The following is a 19,681-nucleotide window of genomic DNA, read 5'->3' as shown; positions in this document are numbered from 1 at the left end:
GGGGTTGGCAGGATATATATAATTCTCTCTTGCTGATTCTGGACTCCTCTGCCCTCCCAATAGCTCCAAGAGGCAAAACAAAATGGAGGGGGTCTTCAAAAAGGGGACGCTAGTCCCTTGTCTGCCCCCTCCACCTACAAACAGGTGACGACCCACTGAGGATCTGGGACCCTGGCTCTGAGAGAGAATACATTCTTTTCCTATCTTCCTTTTGTTATTTCTTTGTTGTTTGTTTACTCAGGAAATTTGCAAACTTATTTTCACATCTATTTTCATAAATTTCCATACATTTTGTGGTGTCTTTGTGGAGATCCCTTGGGCAATAACACTCATCAGGGAAGTTCTCAAGCTTTCCTGGCTTGAAGGATTTCAAAACACTTCAAAAACATTCGTTCAGTTTCGACACATGCAAAGTGCTGTGTTATTAACATCTTAATGATGTGTTATTGCTTTGAGATGCACAAATACTGAGTGATAACATCATTTTACACACATCAGAGTCATCTGATCTCATTCCCCTCTTCAGATCACATTTCATAATCTTGGAGTTCATTTGATTTTCATTCAAAAGTAACTACACATTTGTTTTTAGAGAAATTCCTTTTAAAGCTGATAGCTCAGATCCTCAGCTGGTGTAAATCAGCACAACTTCATTGGTCCTTTTGGTCATGGAGCTATGAATTTATGAAGAGATTTCACTGTCAAGACACAGATATGATTTGGCACACAGAGGCAAATATTCATGTTCCAAGGGTACTCCCAATTTACCTCTGTAAGGGTTATAAATGACTGGCCTCTCTCTTGTATGGCATGTCTGCAAATTTATTTAGCAGGTAGCTTGTTACTTGGTTAAGATGCCTGTGCCCTTTAGCCATTTCCCATTCCCTGTGAATTTAGTCCTCATACGTAGAGGAGAGGATGGATAGTCTGATTAAAGCATCATGTTCAGAGATTTTAAGACCAAGATTTTCAAAAGTGATGCAGTGATTTTTGGGCGCCTGACCTGAGATCCATTAAAAGGGCCAGATTTTCAGAGGATGGGTGCTCAGCACTGTCTACAAAAACAGTCCTGTTTTAAGCTGCGGGGGCTCTAGTTGTGTACTCAGAAGTTGAGACACCTCACACTGCAAATCACGGATGAAAGTCTTGGCTGTAGGTTTAGACACAGAATGAAGGAACCTGGCTAAATCAATAAGCTCTTTCTCCACTGCAGTTCCTGTATTGGTTGCATTCTGCTCAGATGTTCCTTTCCTTAACCCCCTTTTCCTCCACATAGGCTCATAGAGGAGCAGAGCAGTGACCTGGTGCGGGGGTTTGATGTGGGGTTTCCTGGATACATTTTCAGAGGCTCCTTGCCCCACAAGACCAATCACATCTCAGCTTTGTGCTGGATGGTGCCAAAGGATCTTCCTTTAACACTGAGGAACCCTGTTGCTGACCAACTGTGAAGCAGCAGCAGCCCCGGACACTTAGCATGAGCTATGGAAGGAGCACAGGGCTATTCATTCTTTCCTTCTGTTGCACCCACCTGTGCACTGGGGGCAGAGCTCAGGGCAAGCAAATGATTTTTATCCTTAGTGGATCCTTTTGGCACATAGCTGCTGTCCTTGCGATGCTGACAACCCATTGCATTTTCTTTCCTCTTTGGATCAAGACTGTGTTCGGGTTTCCGCTTCTTCTCACATGGTCTTTGAAGGAGGTGAAGCTATATTTTTTTTATTATTAATTTATTGTGTGGACGGCGGCAATGAGGGTGGAGAGGAACACATCTATCAAAATTGTGGGCTTCCTGTCGAGCTGGGATAAAAAGATTTACCAGCAGACTCCGCTCAGAACCTATTCCTATGGTGGCTCAAACCCTCTGCATGGGGGTGAAGAGTAACCTGGTACAACCAATGATCCAGACCTCGGTAGCCGTGATGGATTCTCTGACTGGGCAGCCAATTTGACTTTTGGGGTCTGCCACTCAGAGCAAAGGATGACTCATCTGCACCCACCCTTGGGTAGAAAACATGATTATTTCCCTCCTGAAGCTGTTCACGGTCTTATTTAATAAAGTTCTGCTCTTTACACCACAACTTATTCCTCAGTGAGGAGGTGTGGTTTGGTGTATTCCCGGGGAAATAACACTCGTTGGAGAACGTAATGAGGCTTCAAAGATTTCTAACCGCTTTACAAACACTCATTAAAGGTTTATACATGCAAAGTGTTGTATAATTTGAATATTAAATAGATATAAATGGCTTTGGACACCCATGCATTGAGTAATAGTATTGCCTTAGAATGTGCATGCAAGGCCACTAATCTCATTTCTCTAATCAGGTCATGATTTATAGCATTAAAATGCAGGGTTATTTTCTTTTAGTTAAAAAGTAGCTTTACATTTGTTTTCATATAGCTCACAGGTGAGATTTTCCGCTGGTGCAAATCAGCACAACTCCACCTCCTTTGATGGTACCACAATAATTTACAAAAATGTATTTTAAATAATGTATTTTAGGAAGCTCCAGTGCGATCAATAAGCTGTTAAAGCCTTTTTCTATGTTCTGAAAGACTCTTCTGTCTACCAATGGCAGGCTTAGTTAAATATCCCGCAACATTTCATTATATCCCACCTCCTGGTGCATTTAGCTCTGGTACATAAAGGAAAGGTGAAGAAGGATTGTCTGGGTTTAAGTCATGAGGCTAGGACTACTGAAGGCCCAAAACTTTTTTAAACGATTTTGGGTGCCCCTCTTGTCTTCATCCACCAATATATAAAATTTGTGATGACAACACTCTGCTATCTTTTGAGGGTTATTTATTCTAGATCTTAGGGGTTTGTTTTTTTCATAGCTGCCTGCTTATGTTCTACATAAGTATCTCAAAGTAAACCTCTGTGAAGCAGCAAGTACTGATCACTCTGACAATTTCTATATCCCTACATCTGCACAGAGAGGTCCATGGGGGGCTTCATAGAATGTCCCTTTCTTCCTTTCTCTCAATTTACAGGAAGCTCCACTTGGAGTGCAAAACTAGTCCAGCGATGGTGGAGAGGCTTTCTCAAAGGAGGTGCTCCCCCAACGTAGTCAGACTCTTTGTCACATTTGCTGTGTTGTATTGATGGTTCATGGATGGAGTTGTAGGTTCAAGAGCTGTTAAAAAAAACACGACAATTTTCTTTCACCCACTGTGGACTTTCATGTCAAGTCAGTCTGAAATCTACAACAGGCAGCCCTCTTTTGTTGTATGATGATCCCAAAAACATTTCAATATAACTAAGGTCACTTCAGAGCGTAATTCATTCTCATCACTGAGTGAAATACACCATATGGAAAGGGCCTACGGAGGAAGTTCCACATAATCCATATTTTGAAGGCTAATGTAGCAGTTAAATGGCCCATGAAAGTCTTGCAGTGGCTTTCTTTCCAGGAGTGGATTACAACCCCTAGGACCTGATTCAAAGATTCACTGAAGTTACAGGACAGATGTCTGTATATTGTTATGGATATTGTATTGAACACATAGTGAATAGATAGGGTGTGCAGATGCTAAGTATGCAGAATCCCCGTCCTCTTGGGAAATCCCCACTTTCTCCCCAACTAGCTAGTAGCCTGGATTTAAAAGACTAAAATAGAATCCTGGACATAATGGCAAATTGTGCTACTGAACCATCTCTGAGCTCTCTTCATGTAGTAAAGATGGCCAAAAAAACCCAAAACCCACCAACTAACCAACTCTACATCAATGGAGCCAGCTTAATTCCTGTTTTATCTCAAATGAGGTCAACGGAATGATACCAGAAATTAATTTGGTACATACAGTTTTTAAGATGAAAAAAACATGTAGGGTGTAATGAAGGGTGTAACAGGCATGCCATCCGAAGTAGGAATGATCATGTCCTGGTAATCACAAGCAGAGAACAGAGCAATAAGTTAGAGGAAGTACATGCGCAACAAATTTTGTAAATAGAGGGCACAAAGAATGTCTCACTTCCTCCAGGATGTCTGAGGAATAGTATAAAAGTGTTCGCCACTCAAGGCTGTTCCAGCCACTTCTCTTGACTTAATCTCCTTGGTGAACAGGTAAGTCTGATACTTACTTACTTGGAATTCAATCCTGCAAAAATACCTTGTGATTTTGGCAATCAACAGGGTTTATTTTGGGTGTGGGGTTCCCCCTATTTTTATTGATATATTTATGTTTTCATTATTTAACTGTAGGGGTTGGTTTTGGAGATTTTAGAAGTTAAGTCTGTGGATTTCAAAAAGACATAGGTGTTTGGGACACCTGATTCTTATTAACTTTAATTTGGGAATGCAAATCCATTAAGCGACTTTGCAAACCTCATCCTCAAAGTATTTTAATACTGCAGAGTATTAATCATTTAAAGAAAAAATAACATATACGTATATATTATGTGTGTGTTTGTATGTGTGTATATGGCCACATCCTCCACGCTCTTCAAAGGAGCTAAACCCGTCTTTGAAAATGAGGATCTAGCCCTATTTTTTTTAAATAAAACAATGATATTTGATTTCATATATAACTTTTGAAGTGTAAATGTATTGTTCCCTTCAATTTAGTTTTCATTGATAAATTAGACAAAAACAAACAGACTGGGTCAAGACTAATGGTCCACCTAGCCTAGTATCCTGTCTTCAGATACTGGCCAGTGACAGATGTTTCAGAGGGAATGAACAGAACTGGGCAATTATTAAGTGATCCACCGCCCTGTTGTCCAGTCCCAGCTTCTGGCAGTGAAAGGCTTCAGGAAACCCAGAGCATGGGGTTGCATCACTGACCATCTTGGCTAACAGCCATTCATGGACCAATCCCACATGAGCTTATCTAATTCTTTTTTTGAACCCAGTCATATTTTGGCCTTCACAACATTCCTTGGCAATGAGTTCCACAGGCTGAGTGTGAGTTGTATGAAGAAATACTTCCTTTTGTTTGTTTTAAACCTGCTGCCTATTAATTTCATTGAGTGATCCTTGGTTCATAGAATCAGAGGACTGGAAGGGATCTCGAGAGTTCATCTAGTCCAGTCGCCTGCATTCATGACAGGACTAAGTATTATCTAGACCATCCCTGACAGGTGTTTGTCCAACCTGCTTTTAAAAATCCCCAATGATGGAGATGTCACAACCTTCCTAGGCAATTTATTCCAGCGCTTCACCACCCTAACAGTTAGGAAGTTTTTTCTAATGTCCAACCTAAACCTCCCTTGCTGCAATTTAAGCCCATTGCTTCTTGTCCTATCCTCAGAGGTTAAGAAGAACAATTCTTCTCCCTCCTCCTTGTAACAACCTTTTATGTACTCACATGTGTTATGTGAATGGGTAAATAACACTTCCCTCTTCGCTTTCTCCACACCATTCATGAATTTATAGACCTCTGTCACATCGCCCCTTAGTGGCATTTTCATATTTTCTGTTTCATGATCTATCCCTTTCCTAAAGGTTCCTCAACAGACTCCAAATCAATAGTTTAGGAGTAATAGAAATAAATTCTCCTTCTTCAGAGCAAAAACCAGGCTCTACCTTAGGGATGTCAGAAAAAAAATGTTCTGTATGTGTAGTTTATTCCCTAGTAGACTATCTGAGGGGTTACTGCTTTCCTATGAAATATCTGTTACTGAAAGCTTTCACAAAGAAAGTATGGGACAGGGCTAGGACAGCTGGTGCTACCTACTATGGCGATGACTAAGTTATATGTTGAACTGGGTGTTTTTAAATGCAGATAAATTGTAAACAGGATGAATTATAAAGGGACTGTACAGATTTTCCTAGCCCTCATTGTCTCTGTGAATCAGCTCTTCATACATAAAACAGGGATAGCCAACCTTTCCTCTCTCCCTTTGTCTCTCTTGTTTAGTTTGTTTTTATGCACTGCAGGGCAGAGAATGTCTGTTACTCTGTCTCTCTACAATGTCCAGTACAATGGGGCATGGATCGGAGAGCTTTTCTACACGGTACAACAGTCGAGACAATGGTGGTGTGAATTATAGACCGCTTGAAGGTGTTCTGCCCTGTGCGGACCCCACTGGCACAAACTGAAATGGACCTAGTGCATGTGAACGTAGTCCTTTTTGAAACAGGACTACACTGATGCAAATTAGGTACCTTTTAGTTTGTGCCAGCAAGTTGTACACGGGGGAATTAGAGTGTGACATGCTGACACACTCTACAGTTGAGACCCCCATAGTCTGCATTGCATCACAGTATCGATGAGAACTCAGAAGCTGCTTCTAAAAGCGACTGGAATTCAAATATTAACAAGAAGATTAACAGGTCGGTGTGCCTGAATTCTAGTCCTAGCTCTTCCCTTCATTCAACATGTGACCTTAGGCAAGTCATTTGGCCTCTCTGTTGCAACTTTCCCTCTAGTGAAACAGGGGTAATAACTACCTAATTCACATGGATTGTATGACAGCAAATGGGTGCTTAGAGCTGTGAAGATTTACTATGTACATGCTAAGTAGGATTATAATGATTATCTGTGTTTGAAATAAAGACGATTTAGCACTTGCGGGAGACAGGGCTCAAGAAACAGGGAGAGAATTAAAATGAATGGATGCAGATGGTGCAAGGATGAAGCGGTTGTGAGCTCTAGAAAGATCATCAATGAAGGCTTTACGCCCCAAGGGATTAAGTCATCATTTTCTTCATTATATATCAATCTATCCCGGTTCCTACATGACACCCCTTACCACAATAGCTGAGCATTGGACCTCTTATTCCACTGGCAGTTTGCCTTTTGTTTACTCCCTACTTTATATTTCAGGCTCAACTCCATTGCAGAAAGATGTATTCCTATGAGGAGTTCTATTCCAAAGGTCAGCAGCAACATCCACCACAGAAATGCCCAGAACCATGTCCGCCGCAGAAAGTCCAAAAACCATGTCCAGAAAAGCGTCCTCCGTGTCCGAAGCCATGCCTTCCGTGTCCACGGCCATGCCCTCCGTGTCCACGGCCATGCCCACCAAGGTGTCCACCAATATGCCCACAACCATGTATTGGGGTCTGCAACGAGCTGTGTGTCACAGGATGCGGTGACTCGACTGCAGTAGTCTATGCACCACCGGTTGTCGTGAGATTCCCAGGCCCAACTCTTGCCTCTTGCCCTCAGTATAGCGTAGTGGGATCCTCACTACCAGATGGAATTTTAGGCCCATATGGTTCTGGGGGCTTCTTTGGTTCCGGAGGCTCATCCTTCAGTTCCGGGGGCTCATCCTTCGGTTCCGGGGGCTGGTACCCATGCCACTCTGGAAGATGTGGGCCATGTTAAACCCAGCAGGAATAACCATGGAAGAAAGAGCAACAAGGAAATGACAAACAGGATACAGATTCATGGCTGAGCTTATGGGATTTAGAAGTGATGGCCATCCACAACTCCTACTGAATTCAGTCAGAGCTATGAGAGCTCAGCACCTCCTAAAAATCAAGCATACGTGTGTCTTTCTCATGTTATGCTTTATCTTAGATTTCTGACCCAGTGGCTTCCCATCTTTTTTTTTCCTCTTCATATATTGTCCTTTGTGCTATTAGATGCTGGTAGGGATAAAGCAAGTAACATAAAAAATGTATAAAAGAGCATATTGCCAAACTGTACAGCTGCAACAAAGAAAGAAGAACATCTTGTGTAAAATGCATCACCTTGGAGAAAGTGATTGGTTGTAGGCCTTATTGAAATTCTAAACAGGCTACTTTATTTGCATTCTGCAAGTGTTTACTGTACTTCTCGCTCTCGTTAAAATTATCTTGCATCATATTATTGGGCTTCTGTTTTTTCTTTCACTTCCATTCTTTGTTTACATACCTCTCTGTGTGAAAGTCAAGTTTGTGGAGAGGACAAATGCCAGGTCTCTGCCCTACTCAGATTCTGAAGTTAGATGCTAATCAAGTACCTTAAAACAGTGGCTCTCAACCTTCCCAGACTACTGTCCCCCTTTCTGGAGTCTGATACCTCTTGTGTACCACCAAGTATCACCTCGTTTAAAAACTACTTGCCTACACAATCAGACATCAAAATACAAAAGTGTCACAGCACACTTTTACTGAAAAATTGCTTACTTTCTCATTTTTACCATATAATTATAAAATAAAGCAATTGGAATATAAATATTGTACTTACATTTCAGTGTATAGTATATAAAGCAGTATACATTAATCATTCTCTGTATGAAATTTTAGTTTGTACTAACCTCGCTAGGTCTTTTTATGTAGCCTGTTGTAAAACTAGGCAAATATGAAGTTTGTGTACTCCCTGGAAGACCTCTGTGTATCCCCAGGGGTATGTGTACCCATGGTTGTGAACCACTGCCTTAAGAGGTCAATAGAAATATGCAGGTCTCCTGTCATGTGGAGAATTTTACCCTCTTTACACGTGTTTCAGAACTCACTTTATTGTGTAACAATTTTCCTTCCTTGGAGAGGCTTGGTTATACCTTCTTCTAGCTACATAGTTGGAGAAGTATAGGTAACAAATATGCCTGCAAAGGTTAACCATTATTAATTCATCCTGCCCCTCAAAAATCAGAGAAACTATACATCTCTGATGACTCCAAAATGGGTACCTCCACATAGTCAACTCTGCCTGGAAAGTCAACAAAATAAGAAAACATTGATTCATATAACAACCACCATATTAGGTCAAACCAATGGCCCAAATAGCCCAGCATCCACTCTTCCAACAGTGGCTGATGCCAGATGCTTTCGAGGGAATGAACAGAACAGGGCAGTTTTGTGTTATCCATCCCATATTGTTCAATCCCAGCTTGTTGGAGTTGGAGGTTTAGGGACACCCACAGCATGGGATTCTGTCACTTAGGTAGCCTTGGTAGGCCTGATGGAATATCTGGAGTGAAAGACAGTTTGACTTTTGGGCTCTGCCACTCAGAGCAAAGGGTGACTTATCTGCACCAGACCTTTACCGGAAAATGTATCATTATTTCCTCCTTATGATATTTATATTCTCTCTCTTTTTTTAAACAAGGTCGCAGCCTGCATGCCATAAATTATCCCTAAATGTCAAGGTGTGGTTTGGGAGATCACCTGGCCAATAACACTCAACAGGGATATTCTGAGGCTCGAAAGAAGGGCTTTCAAAGCATTTCACAACTTGTTCATGGTATATAGAATCATAGAATATCAGGGTTGGAAGGGACCTCAGGAGGTTATCTAGTCCAACCCCCTGCTCAAAGCAGGACCAATCCCCAACTACATCATTCCAGCCAAGGCTTTGTCAAGCCTGACCTTAAAAACCTCTAAGGAAAGAGATTCCACCACCTCCCTAGGTAACCCATTCCAGTGCGTTACCACCCTCCTACTGAAAAAGTTTTTCCTAATATCCAACCTAAACCTCCCCCACTGCAACTTGAGACCATTACTCTTCGTTCTGTCATCTGCTACCATTGAGAACAGTCTAGATCCATCTTCTTTGGAACCCCCTTTCAGGTAGTTGAAAGCAGCTATCAAATCCCCCTCATTCTTCTCTTCTGCAGACTAAATAGAATCAGACTATCAGGGTTAGAAGGGACCTCAGGAGGTCACCTAGTCCAACCCCCTGCTCAAAGCAGGACCAATCCCCAATTTTTGCCCCAGATCTCCAAATGGCCCCCTCAGGGATTGAACTGGGTTTAGCAAGCCAATGCTCAAACCACTGAGCTATCCATCCCCCCCATAATAATCCCAGTTCCCTCAGCTTCTCCTCATAAGTCATGTGCTCCAGCCCCCTAATCATTTTTATTGCCCTCCACTGGACTCTTTCCAATTTTTCCACATCCTTCTTTTAGTGTGGGGCCCAAAACTGGACACAGTACTCTAGATGAGGCCTCACCAATGTCGAATAGAGGGGAATTATCATGTCCCTCAATCTGCTGGCAGTGCTCCTACTTATACAGCCCAAAATGCTGTTAGCCTTCTTGGCAACAAGGGCTCACTGTTGACTCATATCCAGCTTCTCGTCCACTATAACCCCTAGGTCCTTTTCTGCAGAACTGCTGCCTAGCCACTCGGTCCCTAGTCTGTAGCGCTGCATGGGATTCTTCTGTCCTAAGTGCAGCACTCTGCACTTGTCCTTGTTGAACCTCATCAGATTTCATTTGGCCCAATCTAAGTCCCTCTGTATCCTATCCCTACCCTCCAGCATATCTACCACTCCTCCCAGTTTAGTGTCGTCTGCAAACTTGCTGAGGATGCAATCCACGCCATCCTCCAGATCATTAATGAAGATATTGAACAAAACCGGCCCAGGACCAACCCTTGGGGCACTCTGCTTGATACTGGCTGCCAATTAGACATGGAGCCATTGATCACTACCTGTTGAGCCTGATGATCTAGCCAGCTTTCTATCCACCTTATAGTCCATTCATCCAGCCCATACTTCTTTAACTTGCTGGCAAGAATACTGTGGGAGACCATACCAAAAACTTTATAAATGCAAAGTTTTGTATTATTTGTATATTAAATGTATGTGACCTATTTCAGAGTAATAGTGAACCTCATGTCATTCCCCTAAGGAGGTTGTGATTTATAGCTAGTTATTTATTTGGAATTTTGCATTTGTTTTCATAAAAAATCTTTTTAAAGCTTACGGTATCAGACCCATGGTGAATTGTTAGGAGGTAGTGTTGCTAAGCCTGAATAACTCCCTTCTTCTTAGGAGCTGCAAGGAGAGACTGCACGTTTCCTCCATCAAATCACTACCCAGGAGTTAAAGGACTGAAATAAAATCCTGTGCATAACAGCAAACTGTGCAGCTGAAACATCTCTGAGCTACTGTAAAGTTGGGGGCAGGAAGCTAAATAAATGGAGCCTGTTTATTCCTTCTGTAACTCAAACAAAGTCAATAGAATGATACCAAATATTAATCAGTTAAACCAAGTTTTAAAATGGAAGAAATATGTAGCGGGGAATGCGCATGTCATACTGTGCAGGACTGATAATCGACTTAATAACCACAAGCAGTGAGCAGCTCAGTAATTAAGAGGCATTATATCTGCAATAAAATTTGCTTTATAACTAATTAGGACCTCATGCAACTAATTAGGACCTTTCAGCTCCTTCAGGCTGTCTGAGAAATTGTATAAAAGTGTTTGCCTCTCAGGGTTGTTCTAACCACTTCGCTTGCATTATTCTCCTCGGTGAACTGCGTAAGTCATATACATGAGTCAACTCTTCTCTTTCTAACTGTCAAAACTGAAATTTTCACATTGAACTGAATACTCCAAAAATACTGTGATTTTAGTAATTTTAAGTGTTCTGGGGGAGTCGGGGGGAGGGCAGGGGAAGTGCCCCACACACTTGGTTTTGTTTTTAAATTCAGTTACACACTTAGGTGTGGGCAAACTTGAGAAGTTAAGGCTGGGGTTTTCAAAAACACATTGGTTTTTGAAGCATCCAAATCTTATTAATTTTAATTTGGAAATGCAAATACATTGAGTGACTTTCAAAATATCAGCCTGAAAGTACTTTGATACTGAAGAGTATTAACCTTTTAATACTCTAAGAGTCTACTATTCTGTCTTTCTACAATAGCCAGCACAACGTGGCCTTGATCTCAGAGCTTGTCTATACAGCACCGCAGTCCAGACTATGGGGATGTGAATTGTAGAGCAGTCAGTTGCACTCTAACTGCCCTGGGTAGACCCTGCTGGCATGAACTAAAAGATACCTAGTGCATATTAACATAGTACATTGACTTAAGCTAGATACCTTTTAGTTCATAGACAGAGTCTACATGGGGCATTTAGAGAGCAACGTATTAGAGGTATTTGCAATTCACACCCTGAAGTCTGGACTGCAGAGCCATGTAGAGAAGCCCTGAGATCAAGCTCCCATTGTGCTGGGTATTGTACAGAGTAATGCAAGTCCTCAGATGTCACTTCTCAGAGCAAATTGAATTCCAATTATAAATAATAAGATTAACAATGGGTAGGTGTGCCTGGGTTGTGGTCCCAGCTCCACGAGACCCATGGCAGCAATATTCAAGCTTTGAAACTCTTATTTCACAGGCAGTGGGGCTTATGTTTACCTATGACTCCTCAGTGTGTTTCAGGTTTTTCTCTATCGCAGGAAGATGTCTTGCTATGACAGGTGCTACACACCCTGTGCGGGCCATGCCCAGCATCCTGTGCTGAGAGCTGCAAAGAGCCATATGTCCTGGCTCTAGAATTGACACTGCGAGGCCCAAGCTCTTGCCTGCAGGATAGTGAAGTGGGATCCTCTGGACCAGCTGGAATCAGGAGTCTTATACAGTTCCAAGGACTCTCTCTTTCTTGGAGGCTTATACAGTTCCAGGAGTTTCCAAAATTACCAGAGGTCATCCTTGGGTACTGGATACTGTAGCCCTTATTCTTTCCAGCAGTACAATAGATATCACTATGGAAGCTGTGGGTCATGTGAAGCTCAGCAGGAATTACAGTGGAAGAAGGATTAATCAGGAAATGAAAAACAAGATACGGATTGCTCTGCATACCTTATTCAGGCACATGTGTTTCTTTCTCTCATTATACTTTATCTTCGATTTCTGTTCTAGTGGCTTCCCACCTTACTTTTCCTCTTATGTTGTGTATTGTTGTATTTGACATTGACCAGGATTTTTTAAAACATGTATTTTGGACACCCTGGCAGGAGTTCACCTCCACATCTGTCCATCCCTTGATTAGCTATTAATTCTGCCCCCAACCTCCAAATCAATCCTGTTCCCCCGATCCCTGCATCAGTTGGTGCACCACCAATTCAGACCATCCTCCTGCACCCCAGCCATTCAGCCCCCACCCAGCCTGTCCCGCAGCAGTAACGACCGCATGTGTTCAGCCTCCCCATCAGTTCAGCCCTCTACTCCCCCTCTGCTCCTTACCACATCCTGCATCCTCCTTTCCCAGACCTGTAGGGAAGCTGCAGTGGGCTCCTCCTCATGAGGGTAATTGCCGATCTGATTTTGTCCTTGCAGCTAACAGAAAAATGTTGTGGGCTTCTGCAACTATGTGCACTAGATGAACTAGGCACTGAGATGGTTGAAGATGACTTTTAGAAATTTGCTGTAAAATCCTGCTGTTGCCATGGTCTGAGTCACTCAAGAGGACCTTTCCTTGGACGATACTATGCCTTGAACATCATCCTGGAAAAGTAACACCAGTACCCCCTTCTGCCTGAGAAGAGCCACCAAAATGACAAGGACTTCCGTGAATGCCCAAGGTGCGGATGAGAGTCCAAAAGGCAGCATTTTGTATTGGAAATGATTGTCCCCATTGTTAACCACAGAAATCCCATGCGAGTCTGGTGAATTGACACACGAAAGTCAGTATTCCTCAAGCCGATTGATATAAGGTAAACCCTGGGGCAGACTGCCACCACTATCAACTTCAAGGACTCCATCTTGAAAGTGGTTATCCTGATAAACTTTTTCAGGTGAGTTAAGCCCACCACCACACGGGGCATAGTCAACCTGCAAAGAGCAAGATCCCATTAACCCGGCAGGTGTCGACATGCAGCATAAGCTCAGTCTGGCAGTTGTCACATGGCTGATTTGCAGCATAACTTCTCTCTTCTTCTGATTGCCCGTGCAGTGTTCTGCCCGAGAAGCCTGCACCCACACACTACGCTGGAAACTGCCCTTTTATTATGCTTTTTCTTTCTATGCATGAAAACCTTGTGAGCAGGGCCTGTAACTCTAGCACCCTCTGGGGACAAGTCAGAGAAACAGCTGTCACCTCAAGAAGAGACCAGTTTTCTCCTAATTTTCTCGGGCAACTTCTTGAATGTCTGTTCTCAATTTACTCCTTTGGGGAGGTGGGGATTGTGAACCTGAGTTGGATGAGGAGACATATGAACTGCTTCTGCTAACAGGCGTCTCTTTTTCTTTGCCCTTTTGAGCAAGGCTACAAGGCCTGTAAAGGGACACTGCAACTGCTGGCTGGGGCTCACAAGATGGCAACCTCTGAGGTGAAGGGACTTTTGGCACCAAATCCAGAAGCCTCCTATCCCACGAGGGATTTATTTCCTTGGAGGAGATTCCTTTCTTCTCCCCCCCATGCACATTTCCTGACTTCCCCGTGGCTGAGGGTTGGAGACCGAACTGTCCAATGAGGGAAGGGAATGTAGCCCTTACTGAAATCCTTCATACTCTCCTGTATGTCATTCTGCAAGTATACACGGCACTTCTCCTTCGCATTAAAATCATCCGGCATCATACTGTTGGCCTTCTGGTTTTTCTTTAACTTCCATTCCTTATTTATGAACTTCCATTCATTATTTATGAATTTAGCTTTGTGCAGAGTGCTACTCAAACTCTGAAGTCAGATGCTAATCAGGTCCCTTAAATGGTCAATAGTATAATGTAGGCCCCCTGACTGGGGTGAATTTCACCTTAATTACACATTTCAGAACTCATGTTATTGTGCAGCAATTCTCCTATCTGGAGAGCTTTGGTTACACCCTCTTCTGGCTACAATGTGGGAGAGGTACAGGTAACAAATATTCCTAGAATGATTAATAATTATTCTTCCTGCTCCTCAAACAACAGAAAAAACTATACACCTCTGTTTAATCCAACATAGGGTCCCACCCAGTACTCAACTCCACCTAAAAAGAAAAGAAAAGAAGAAAACAGTGAGTCACATCATGTAAGACACTTTGTCTAAGGAACCACAGATGAGCTAAGGTTAGGAGATCCCACGCTCTGAAGAACAGAAACTAAGTATGTTTAAATATCAGTATTCTTAATTACCTAGGCAAGAATCTCTCAATTTGCATATGGATAAAATGTCTCTCTCTCTCTCTCTCCTGGCTTATAAAGTAACCAAAAAGAGGAACATCCTACTTTCTTATATAAAGTGGATCATGTGACTTGTTCTAGTGTTAGCCCTGGAAGATGGGAACGCTTATATGCAATCTGAGAATGCATAGACTAGGTCCACTTGAATTAGAAGACAAAGAGATTTGGTTTGTTCTTGTTGTAAATGATTGTTGCACTGCAAAGGAGATATGAATGATATAGCTCAAGAAGGAGAAAGGCATAACAAAGGTTATAAGCACCTACCCAAGGTATAACTTTGAAATATTCAAGGCAATTGCTTAAAAGCAGGAATACCAATGGGTAGTCGGAGTCAATGATGAGAAATACAGTCATTACAATGAATAACCATAAAAAACCTGCTAGAAGAAAAGGTTCACAGAAATTTGTCGCCATACACCATCGCCATCTGCTGGACATCAGAGAAACTAAGGGCTGAAACAAGAGAGCAATTTGGAAAGTGTAGAGACCAGAGGGTGGCCACCTTCAATGAACACTGAAACCAGGCTCTGAAACACAGCGTCACTTGTGGCACTCCAGAATTCCTGGAAATATTCCACTCATATCCAGAAGTCTTTGAAAACAATATTCCCCCTCTCTTGGGGTCTAATTTGTTAAACATTGCTCAGCTCCCCAGAAAGAGTCAGCTCTTCACTCACCCCTTGGGTCCTGGGCCCCCCAGGCCTTCTTCCTGGGGCTGTGTGGGTCAAGCCCTGGCTTCTCAGTCTGCAAACTCTCTTCTTTAGTTCAAAGTTTTCCACAGCCCTCCTTCTGGGACTATATCATGGCAGAGCCCCAAGCTTTCCATGACCCACTTTAGGTGGTGTAAAAACCACCCACATGATCAGTTTGGATCTGCCATACAGGATCAGACCATGGTCCATCTAGCCCACTATCCTGTCCCCAAGAGTGGCCCATACCAAGGGGAATATACAGAAAAGGGCAATTATGGATTGATCCACCCAGTCTTCCACTTCAGCTTCTGGCAGTCAGAGATATAGGATTGCCCCGAGCATGGGGTTGCATCCCTAACCACCTTAGCTAATCACCATTGATGGATCCATCCTCCATGAACTTACCCAATTTGAACCTAGTTATACTTTTGGCCAACATAATATCCCACGGCAATGAGTTCCACAGGTTGACTGTGAAATGTGTGAAAAAGTACTTCCTCTTGTTTGTATTGAATCTTCTGCCAATTAATTTCATTGGATGATCTCTGATTTTTGTATTGTGTAAAAAGGTAAATAACACTTCCCTATTTCATTTTTCACAACAGTCATGATTTTATAGATCTCTGTCATATCACCTCTTAGTTGTTTCTTTTCTAAGCTGAACAGTTCTAACTTTTTAGTGTTGGTCCCAAGATATTAGAGACACAAGGTAGGTTAGATAATATCTTTTACCAGGCCAACTTCTAAAAAGATTAGAGACACAAGGTGGGTGAGGTAATATCTTTTATTGGACCAACTTCTGTTGGTGAAAGAGACAAGTTTCAGAAGAGCTCTGTGTAGCTCAAAAGCTTGTCTCTTTCACCAACAGAAGTTGGTCCAATAAAAGATATTACCTCACCCACCTTGTGTCTCTAATCTTTTTAGTCTCTTCTCGGATGGAAGCTGTTCCATACCCTTGATCATCTTTGTTCCCCTTCTCTGAACCTTTTCCGGTTCCTCTATATCCTTTTTGAGATGGAATGCCAAAACCTGGACACAGTATTTAAGGTGTGGGTAAACCATAGATTTATATAGTGACATATGAGATATTCTGTCTTATTTTCTATACCTTTCCTAATAGTTCCTAACATACTGCCAGTTTTTTTGGTGGTTGTTGTGCATTGAGTGGAAGTTATCAGAGAACTATCCACAGTAACTACAAGATCTCTTTCTTGGGTGGTAACAGCTAACATAGAACCTATTGTTGTATATGTGTAGTTGGGATTATGTTTTCCAATGTGCATTACTTTGCATTTATCAATTCTGAAATTATTCTGCCATTGTGTTGCCCAGTCAACTAGTTTTGTGAGATTACCCTGTAATTCCTCACAGTATCTCTTTGGAATTATCTATCTTGAATCATTTTATATCACCTACAAACCACCTCAATTGTTCACTCCCCTTTCCAGATCATTAATGAACATGCAGAACAGCACTGGTCCCACAACAGATCATTGGGGGACCCCATTATTTACCTCTCTCCATTGTGAAACCTGACCATTTATTCCTACCCTTTGATCAGGACAGGCGTGGCCCCATGCAAAGCTGCTCTTAACCATTGGCTCCAGTTACCCAGTGACAGGTGAGGAACTGATTCCCCTTTTTGGCCTTCCCCCTGCCCCCAGCTCTGGCATGTTTTCCCAGGGTGTTTCCCCAGACCTCAAAGACATGCATAGACAGGGAGAACATTTCCTCTCTTAGCAGTGAAACCCCTAACATTCCTCAGAGCCGACTACCTCTCTCCACAAGATCAAGAATTGAGAACTCTGTGCCAATACTTCCTGGTAAAAGGAATCAGTAGAGGGATTCTCTTCCCAGTAGTTCGCCACTCAGAGTGATTATGCTGGCGCACCGTTCTCCCCACACATCCTGATGGGAGCTGAGCAGTAGGTTTTGCCCCTCACCTCTCGGAGACATTTACGTTTTCAAAGACCATCAGACACCTACCACCTACCTCCTTCATCGTGGCTTCTACTTCTGCATTCTCCCAAGCAGCTGCTGAACATTTATCTTTGTTTTTCCCCAACTTCTGGCACATATCAAAGGTTGTTAGTACTCTTTTACTCCCTCATTTTCCCCACACTCCATGGGGATTTGATTCCCATCAGCATTCAGCTGTGCCTCAGTTTCCTCATTTTCAGCTCAGGTTTTATCTGTAGCCACACCTAGATGAGCTCCAGGCACAGCAGTGCTCTGCTCTGCCTCAATTTTTCTGGTAAGGGAACAGAGTAGCAGCCGTGTTAGTCTGTATCCGCAAAAAGAAAAGGAGTACTTTTGGCACCTTGGAAATTAACAAATTTATTTGAGCATAAGTTTTCGTAAGCTACAGCTCACTTCATTGGATGCATGCAGTGGAAAATACAGTGGGGAGATTTTTGATCTAGCCTCACTTTTCTATTTTTATTTTCTATTGGGACAAAACTGAAATCTTCCAAAGTTTTTTGTGAAAGGAGAGAGAGAGATAGAAAGAGAGAGAGAGAGAGAGAAAACGCACCTGCAAGAATAGAGAGTTGTTAGAGAGAGTCCCTCCCCCAAGTTCAAGTCCCTGATCTAACATGATCACACTTTCCAGTCTTCGTCTGGCTCTCTAGTTTTGACCAAAAGTTATCTCTTGCGCCTGAAAAACCTTTTGCAACTGGTACATTTCTTCCAAACAAATTTTGTTTTTAATGAATAGGTTTTTTTCCTACAAAAAAAATATTTGTTGAACAATTCCCAACCAACTCTAGTCACAAACTTTCTTGAATGAGTCTGTTCTCCACACATATATACCAATTACATGCCAAGAAACATAACCCCTGCTCTCGGAAATGTGGGTTCAGTCCTATGGTCAGTTCATATCCTTGGGAGGTTATACAGACATTTACCTGCAGAATGTATGTTGGTGTCGTGATGTTGGCTATCCATTGGCTTTTTTTTTCTGTTCAGGTCAAGCCAGAATTGCATGCATATTTCCATGTGTTCCCATAAATTCTATTGCAATTTTGCAGCTGACATAGTCTTAGCACAAAATTAAATTCACTCGGCTGTGAGGGCAGGGACTGTGATTCGGGATGAAATACATCTCCCAGAATTGTGTGATTCGTGTGTGTCTAGGACCAAAAGACTCATCAGCAAAGACTGCCATGGTGGCAACTCTAGCCATCTCTACAGGAGTGGAGAGTGATTTGGGTAAGCCTGGTGCCCAGCCTTGGGTGGGCCAGATGCTCTTTCTGGGAGGGGTAACATTTTTTACCTTAGTTTCTGCTGGTCAGGACAATGGCTTTCTCTTGCTTGGATTTAGCAGCTACAGCCACCCTTGACTACAAACGTATTCATTTCCCAGCATAATTTGGTAACTTTCTTATTATTTATTTAATAATAGCTTTGGCTTTTTTGCTATAAATTATCACTAGCATGTGAGGTGGCCTGAGGGAATGACACTCAAAAGGTGATTCATGTTCTCTCTGAGGCGCTAAAGTCACCCTTTCCTACAAAGTCTACTTGGCTTTTCTTCTCAATATGATTACACTCATATTGCTTGCTCATTTAATAAAACTGCAACCATTTTCACATAAATTATCCTTAAATTATGAGGTGTGTTTCTGGGGATCCCCTGGGCAATGACACTTAGATGGGGATGTTCTCCAGTTTCCTAAGAACAAAATTTCAAAGCGCTTCACAAACATTCATTAATGCCTTACACACGCAAAGTGTTCTATTATTATAATATTGAAAATACATTATTGAATTTAGTCTCGCGAGTCCTGAGTAATAGCATCACTTTAAATATGTGGGTCAAGGTAATTTATGTCATTCCCCTAATGAGGTCATGTTTTATAGCCTTCGAATTCAGGATTCTTTAATTTTTCATTTAAATTTTGCTTTGCTTTTTGTTTTCCATAAACATTCCTTTTTAAAGCTTAAAAGTCAGATCCTTAGCTGGTGCAAATCAGCATGTCTCCATCAACTTCAATGATTGATTTTTAACTAGCTGAGGCTCTAGCATTATATTTCAAATAATTTTTCCTAAGATACTCCAGCTCTCTAAGTGACTCATTTTCCCTTCTTCTATTGTCTGTAAGGATGGTCTCTCTGTTTTGTAGAGTGTCTATTCATTTATTCATCTGGCTGCCTGGTGTCTCCCTAAGATTCCTTTGACCATCAGTCCTCTCCCATCTCCTATGGATTAGCTCTGGTACTATAAG

The 19,681-nt window shown here is 42.2% G+C and overlaps 1 protein-coding gene across 1 annotated transcript in view; it reads left to right on the top strand.

The window, feature by feature from the left end:
* The first annotated feature begins 4,044 nt into the window (after window positions 1-4,044).
* Window positions 4,045-19,681, top strand: part of LOC119848023 — a 71,074-nt gene continuing 55,437 nt past the window's right edge. The window contains exons 1-2 of the mRNA XM_043502268.1: window positions 4,045-4,064; window positions 6,769-7,267. Coding sequence (XP_043358203.1) covers window positions 6,790-7,267 — 478 coding nt within the window. The 5' untranslated portion in view covers window positions 4,045-4,064; window positions 6,769-6,789. The remainder of the gene's footprint in view (window positions 4,065-6,768; window positions 7,268-19,681) is intronic.

This window comes from Dermochelys coriacea, chromosome 24 (assembly GCF_009764565.3).
Source record: "Dermochelys coriacea isolate rDerCor1 chromosome 24, rDerCor1.pri.v4, whole genome shotgun sequence".
In the NCBI taxonomy this organism is placed as follows: domain Eukaryota; kingdom Metazoa; phylum Chordata; order Testudines; family Dermochelyidae; genus Dermochelys; species Dermochelys coriacea.
This window is presented reverse-complemented; position numbering and strand designations above follow the sequence as displayed.